At 39.7% G+C, this 7,972-nt stretch overlaps 1 protein-coding gene across 1 annotated transcript in view; it reads left to right on the top strand.

The window, feature by feature from the left end:
• The first annotated feature begins 1,120 nt into the window (after positions 1-1,120).
• Positions 1,121-7,972, top strand: part of ANGPTL3 (angiopoietin like 3) — an 8,978-nt gene continuing 2,126 nt past the window's right edge. The window contains exons 1-5 of the mRNA XM_010176270.2: positions 1,121-1,739; positions 2,753-2,863; positions 3,711-3,828; positions 4,604-4,717; positions 6,294-6,389. Coding sequence (XP_010174572.1) covers positions 1,242-1,739; positions 2,753-2,863; positions 3,711-3,828; positions 4,604-4,717; positions 6,294-6,389 — 937 coding nt within the window. The 5' untranslated portion in view covers positions 1,121-1,241. The remainder of the gene's footprint in view (positions 1,740-2,752; positions 2,864-3,710; positions 3,829-4,603; positions 4,718-6,293; positions 6,390-7,972) is intronic.

Below are 7,972 nucleotides of genomic sequence, written 5' to 3'. Positions count from 1 at the left end.
CAGTAAGTCTGATCCAAATCTTACTGGTACAAAAGATTTTCCACTAATTAACTGGAGATTGAAAATACTTTAATGTAATTTAATGAGGGATGGGGAGGTTATCTGCATATTATCAACCCTTCATCACACAGGAATGTGTGATATAACATATAACAACTTCATTTTAAAAATAATTTTTCTATTGATGCTTCCTATCATATGTGCATATGTAGAACAACAAAAGTTCAGGGGAAGAATCACTAAACATACAAGAATTTAGAAAAATCTGAAAATCCTCCAAAGTACAGACTATATTATGCATGGACTGATTTCCTGGATTGCTATGAATGATTCCAGAAAGAAAAATACCTTTGATTCATATTGCAATACTACTTGAAAAACATCCATGCTTCCATGCAGAGACCCACTGCAGAACAGGACATTTTACTTCAGAGTACCTGTAGACTTGCTTTATGTAGTGTGAATCTTAAACAGTAAGGAGAATGGTAAGGTGAGAGATGTAAGCGAGGTATTATTTATCTCACTCACCTCTGGAAAGCAGCTCTTAAAGAATAAATTTTATATGGTGTAAATTACTGCACAAACCTTAACATAGTAGAATCACATCCAGGCAATCTCTGGACCTAATTCCCTCTTTCTCACTTAATCTGCACTAGATGACAAGTAAATCCACTGCAGCACAATGAGTTACATCAGAAAATGGTACGAGATGAGAATCAAGTTGTGTGAATCATCTGGGAGTATTTTGCCCTTCCACAGCTTATCAAGGAGCTGCACAACCTGAAATACAGCGTCCAGTGCTCCTAAGTATGGTAAACCCTTTTATACTCCTGAGGCAATAAAAGGAATCCTACAACACAAACTAGAAGCAATTTAGGCCCTTATCAAGATTATGACCCAAAATTAATCTATTAAAAAGCATCGTGTGAAAAGCACTATGACATCAATAACATTTTATAACAGAAGGTCTGGCAGATGGAAAAGTTCAGAATCAGTTTAATCAGCAACGTGCCTGTCTCTCAGTTTTATCTTCCCAGGTATCAACCTACATTCAAAAGGGGTTACATTCGTTCAAATACACAGAGTTTAATGATCAACTCGCTGGTCTGGCTCTTCTAAAATGAAGAGGGGTATAAATAGATCAAATTCTTTAACCCAGAACAGTCACACAGCAAAAACCTGTTAGTAGGAAAAGTCTCTGCATCCTGAACAACCAAAGAGTTTCATCAGGAGCAGAAAACATGAAAATCATTCTAGTCTTTCTATTCATTGCCCCACTTCCTTTTCCAGCTAGAGCTGAGAAGGATTTTTCCTCCTTTGATTCTGCTGCATCTCCCGAGACGAAATCAAGATTCGCCATGTTAGATGATGTACGAATCTTAGCCAATGGACTCCTCCAGCTTGGGCACGGTCTTAAAGACTTTGTCCATAAGACGAAGGGGCAGATGAATGACATCTTTCAAAAACTTTACATTTTTGATAGGTCCTTTTACGAGCTCTCACTGCAAACTAGTGAAATCAAAGAAGAAGAAGAACAGCTCAGACAAACTACAGCTAGACTGCAAATCAACAATGAAGAGATAAAGAATCTCTCCCAGGAGATGAATTCCAAGATTGAAGACCTCATACAAAACAAAATCCAGCTGCAAGAGAAAGTATGGGGACTGGAAGACAAAGTCACTAAACTGGCCATTATCCAGCCTTCAATGCAAGAGACAAAAGAAATTTCTTCACTCAAAGTAAGTAGACTTGTGAAAGCCCCTGGCACACAAAGCCAAAGGAAATTGTCGTGCTATTATTGTCAGTTATGCAACAGAAGCTCACATTTTGCCTTCCTCCTCACTATAATTCTACTGTGTATTTTGAGAAAGAAATTACTGCTATAATCTTAAAAGAATCAGTATCTTAATCTGACGTATTGTTTATTTTGCAGTAAAATTCCCCAGTGAAACCAGTGAGAAAATTGTGAAATTATAAGGCTCTGTGTCTTTTTCAGTATTTTTTTTGTACATCAGTTTTAAGAAATTCTGTACTAATAATGATAAAATTTTTCTGCAATCAGGAAAATGATGTGATTACCAAGCCCACGGTTTCGTATGTCATCATGTCATTACAAATTAATACACTAGGAACTGCCTGCTCAGTATAAACACAGAAAGTTTAAACCTTTAAAGAAGAACATCTATAGTACCTCCAGGACCAAAGAACCTCGCAAGCGTTAGTAGACTTAATGTCAATACATGCAAGTATTTAGATGGGTATAAGGCTTCTTACGGAAAAGGAAGTATTAACTGTATTTTATTAGAAAACTGTGTGAGAAAATACTAGATGTTTATGTCAAAGCAGAAAGATAAATCCAGATCTTCCAAATCCCAAATTAATATCCTAAATGCTGAGAATTGTTCGCTTTTTCGATCAGTGGCATACATGTAGTTTGAATCAAGAGACAATTTCACAGAACATAATTGTTCTGGACATGAAAATGGAAGGAAAATAGCAATTAAAAAAAAAAAAAAGGTCTACAAAGCTGCCAGTAGTTTGTCTCAAAAAAAAAAAAAAGTGTTCACTTTGGAGGCAAAGAAATTCTCCCTTCAGAGGGAAAGCAGGTAACCCTTTGGAAAGGGAAAGGCAATGTTAAATGGTTTGTGCCCCTCAAAACTGGCCTCATGACAAGAGTTATTGAGGCAGTGCCACCATGAAGGTCTTCTGCTGATTCTAACCACAACCCTCTTCCTTCCCTTCCTGTCCTCAGGCTTTCGTGGAGCAGCAGGACAACCACATCAAGCAACTTCTTAAAATCGTAGAGGACCAGCATGTGCAACTCGACAGACAGCACAACCAAATCATGGAGCTGGAGGATAAGGTACAGAAACCAGCTCTACTTCTCTTTTCAGAATTTGTCACCTCTCATAACACCGAAGGAGTCAATGGCCCAACCATTAATCCGGGTCAGCCATCCCTCTTGTTCACAGAGGTGTAGAGGAGGGTACAAACAATTTGGACCACAAACAGGTTCTTTTTTGGGTGTGAGCCTGCTGTGCTGCCAGGCAGGGAGCTATGGCCAGGGCATACAATGACCAAGAACACAGCTTTGAACTATTGTCTATCAACACCAGGCTGCTCTATTTTTATTTTCTGACTGCTAATCTTTTTTTTCTTTTCTTATTATCTATCGTATTAGTGTTTTTCCATTGGTCTTCTAAGTATCATTACTTTCTACCTCTTTCTTCTTTTCCAATATCCACTCCAACAGGGAACCATGTTCTGCAGTTCAATATGTGTCACCGTAACGCTGGGTATAACTGACACGCTCATATTTAATTTATTCCTAAGAGGAGGCTATAAAAAGAAAATGCATTTCAGCCTAAGGAACTGTGGGTTCTGTGCTCTTTAGATGTTGGTATTATTTGTCCAAGTGATGTCACCTGAGGAAGTAAGTTAAATCTGTTTGCCCATTAAAGTGCACCTCCTGAGAACGGGTCATTTGCTCGCCTCATGAATCCTACTTTGTTTGAGCAGTGGCACAGCTGACTTTCCTGCAACTGAAATCCACCGGTGCACTTCTAAAGTTATTTTTATGTTGTAAATTGGGTATTCTAGAGGATTACATTCAAAAGAAAAATTATTCTCTGCATGACATGGCTTGATACATGAACCTCATCATTTCAGAGCCTGGGGAAATTAACAGTCTGTAATTACGGTTCTTTCAGCTAAACCACATAGAGCTCCAGGAACTGGCAGAGAACTCCTTCATGGGGGACCAAACAGAACCAGAGGCCATCTCCTTTCCTGTGCACAACACCACAGCTGTAACATACCCATCTGATGGTGAGACCTTATCTCTTAGACGTGACTATGCAATACACTGCATGCACAGGATTCTCTGTGCAAGTTTTGTGTTGGTTTTTAATAGTCAAAGACTAAAAGCAAAAGACCGTTCCGTTATAAAGAGCGCTGGGGGAAAGATTTGGATTTCCTGCTTTGGAAAATGTCATCCTCTGCTTAGCCCCCCCATACATGTACTTGTTTCTGGGGTGACACACAGAAACAACATCCAGTAACGCAGTAATCTTGTCCTCAACCTTCAGCCTCTACTCGCCGCTCGTAAACACGTGTTGTGACCACCCTTTTACTGACACTTCTGGCATTGCTGATGCCTGTCTTGGGCAGTATGAACAGAGAATTAATTTACTTCATACTGGCTAATCGTAAGATTTGGAAGAGCTTTCTTTAAAGTTGAAAGGCATTTTCAAACTGCAGCAGTGGGAATGGTATTTATTAGGAGCTTTATAAAGGATAGGAAAGTCCATTTACCAGAGTCTAGTCTTAGGCTTTACAAACGTTCCAAAATTATCTAAATTGAAACCTTGACTAACTTAAAAAATATTGGCAGTCCAACCTACATACAACTTGGCAGCTGTACTACTAAGCCCAAACCAGTTTGTCCATTTCAGTACATTTATCATAAAATAAAATTACCCAAAAGATTGTTCTAGTTTTTGTTTTGGTTCTATCCCATGATAGAAATTCAAGTTACAAAGCTCCATTAAACCTTAGTGCATCCAAACCAGGATTTGTGACTGTCTGCTGTTTGCTCTCCCAGGTCCTGCTCCTGACTGCACTGCTCTCTATAACCGCGGCACGCGGTCCAGTGGTGTTTACACTATTAAGCCCAACAGCTCAGAAGCTTTCGATGTCTACTGTGAAATGAAATTTGGTAAGACAGCTGCGCGAGCAACAGTCTGATTTTCACATAAGTAGTTTCCCATAAGCCAAAAAACTGTGTCTCATCCCAAAGTACACAAAAAGTTACCAAAATTTATGTGTCCTCTTGACTACTCTTACTGGCCTGCCTGTGCTCTGTGCTTCCCATACCCTAAAGTCTCCTTAACACTGCTTTCATTCTTTACTCACCTCTTGTTTATACCAAGGAAAGGACTTTCAACTATGTGACATAAGTATATTTTAAAAACCAAGCCCCTTTAGCTACAGATAATGAAATGGCAATTTTAAATGCCATTTAAATAAATTTTAATTAAATGCATTAAATGCATTTTAAATACCATGAGTAGCTTTTCCAAATAAAAGTAAACAGTAAATACCTTAGTAAAATTTTGTTTCATTAACAAAGGTTATTGCTTGAGACTTAGATATACCAAACCAACCCAAAGAGGTGAGTCCTGGAGACAGGATTCTTGTATCAAGTTTGGGTGAGTCAGTATCTATTTATCATATGGGTCCAGAATTGTCATGGACCAGAACGCACAGCACCTACCCAAGCTCTATCTTTGTAAGAAACCCATTTGTCTGTTCATTTTGCCACTGCCCAGAGATCACACATTCTTTGGCCAGTTCCCTGTTCCCTGGTTTTTTTCACCCCATAATACAGCACCCTGCAGTGCTGTTCTGTGTGTGTCCTGCCCAGCTTCCCCACATGGTTCCTTTACCACAGCTACCTGGAGAGCCTGGGCACGTGCCGATGGAAATGTGGTGGGGCTGTGTGATTTGTTTGGATGAATAAACAGAGCAGCATGGGGTTGCCCTGTGCAAAAAGCTCCTTTGCTTACATGTGTTGAAACTAGTAAAATGAGGGTGTCATGACCTGGTCAGGAGAAAGACCTCACTGCAGTCCTAGTGTGGACAACAGAGCCTCCAACACTTCATGCCTTCTGTGGAGTTGCATTCCCAGAAGTCAAGCACTATCAGTAGAGGGAGTGTGACAATCTGATCAAACGTCTGTAACACTTCCTATCTCTTTTTGATCATTTTCTCTGTTTGTGTTTCTGAGCCCTCATAAAGAAACGAAACCCAGTTAAGTCAGCTTAACAAAATAAATCCAGTGAGCTGAGTCACCACAAGCGTGGCAGAGGACGCTGGAACGTCCCCTGCGTTCTGTTCAGCTGCACTCACTTGAATTTCTTTCATGAAGATTTAGGCTAACTCATTCTACCTCAAAACTGGAGCACCCAAGAGCACACTCATGGACAGTTAGTAAGGTCAAGGCCAAGAAGAGTCGAGCATCTGCTCTCTGTCCAGCCAAGAGGCTGTATGACTGGGTACATGTGCCCTCAGGTCTACTGCAAAATGGAGAGTAAGTGGGATCCACATGGAGCCACCATCAATGCAAACCCATTTTCTTCTTCACTTTGGTAGAGAGCAAGTTTGTGGAAGGGCAGTCCCAGCAGTGCAGTCTGTACATCCGTGGCTGGTGGTCTCAGTTACTTTCCATCTTCTCTCTAGTGCTTTAAACCCTTAAGCCAGACTTATGACTTGTTTTCATTTCACATTTGTAGGCAGTTCCTGGACTGTCATCCAGAACAGAGTGGATGGATCACTAGATTTCAACCAAACCTGGGATGCCTATGAAAACGGTTTTGGTGACCTCAATGGTAAAAACACCTTTTTCTTGTGTCTTTTCTTTGTATCAGTTGATTTGAGAAGCTGAATCTTTTTAATGAAAGGTGTTCACATGAGAGCAGACAAAACCTGAAATCAGATCTGAACAGTTTACCTAATTAGTGGAACACCAGGAAGTGTTCATCAGAAAATGTAACTCAGTAAAATTTTCAAAGACACACCTTCAAATGTGTGTTTAGAAACTTTTACTAAATCAAGGCCAGAATGCTTTAAATGTCCTTCTAATTATTGAGATTTTACTATTTATAAAGGCACCTCCCAACGCCTTTAACATATAAACAAACACAAAACCTCACCAAGTTGCTGTCACTTCCTTGCCTCAAACTTTCTGCAATCCTGTTTCCCCTAAAACCACCACATCAATTCTTCCAACCCCACGAGAGCCCGTGGCTGCGTGTGCTCCCCTGCACAAACATCTCCAGTTTCCCCACATGGTGGCCAATCCCCTCCATGGCTGGATAGGGTGAGGAGACACCCACGGTCCCCTGTTAATCATCAACTCCAAAGAATTTGTAGCACCAGGAGCTGCCCAACAGTCTCCCCATCCAGAATATTTTCCTTGTTTATATCATACAATGAGATGACTCTGCTTTTATTTAGAAAACAATTTGGACATTCTAGGCACAGCTGAGATTAAAACCCCACCTATGTGGGCAGCAATATTGACTTATTTCCACCTCTTCTACCACAGAGCTGCTATATCTCAACCTTTCCCATGTTTTGGGACAGTAGCTCATAACTGAGCTAGATTTTTACCTCTAACGTGATCATACTGAATGCTACAGTTGCCCTTTAATTGTTCTCCAATTCCCATACACTAAACCAATGTGAATTAATATCTTTCTGGTGTCAGAAAGATTTTGCAGAGGATCGCATCACTCTCAGCTACATCCTACTCAGCTCTGTGCTGCATATTCCAAGGTGATAAAATCTAACAGGCTACTGCTCCTTACCTGTAAATCGTGGGAGTATTCTACTGAACCATCTTGTCTTCTGTTGCTGTAAATGCCACCTGCATGCATGGCACTCACATTCAGCTACACTATTTCTACATGTGGCAATTACCTATTGTGCAGTGATAATAAGCTACTTAATGAATATAATTTATGAAACTAATTATCAAGAATTCTAGAAAAAGAAAAATCCTTGAGTTAAATTCACTTTGTACACAAGGGTATTGAAACCTCAGTTCAGTTCTGCAGCTCTTTCCTTAAAAAATACAACAATTGCAATTAGGTTTTATGGATGTCATTTGCTTCATTTGTCACACAGTTCCAATTATGCATGTTTTAAATGTCTTGAGCTCCCTCTCAGAGTTTCACAAGAAGTGGGAAAGTTAAGAGAGAAGCTCCAGTTCATTTGTAACTCTTGTTTTTATTGATCACTAGTGTGCAATTAAGAAGAGGTAAACAAAAAGAATGTAGCAGAAGACCTCTGAAAAGATCAACAGTCCCCAAGACTCATATTATTGATTTAATTAAAGTAATGAATAAATCCTTTTAAATACTATATTTTCACACATACTACCCACAGGTTATCTGTAAAAACAAATTCA

The sequence above is a fragment of the Antrostomus carolinensis genome, unplaced genomic scaffold, assembly GCF_000700745.2.
Source record: "Antrostomus carolinensis isolate BGI_N321 unplaced genomic scaffold, ASM70074v2 scaffold13529, whole genome shotgun sequence".
Taxonomy (NCBI): Eukaryota; Metazoa; Chordata; class Aves; order Caprimulgiformes; family Caprimulgidae; genus Antrostomus; species Antrostomus carolinensis.
Note: the sequence above shows the minus strand (reverse complement) of the source record. Positions and strands in the feature narration are given on the sequence as shown.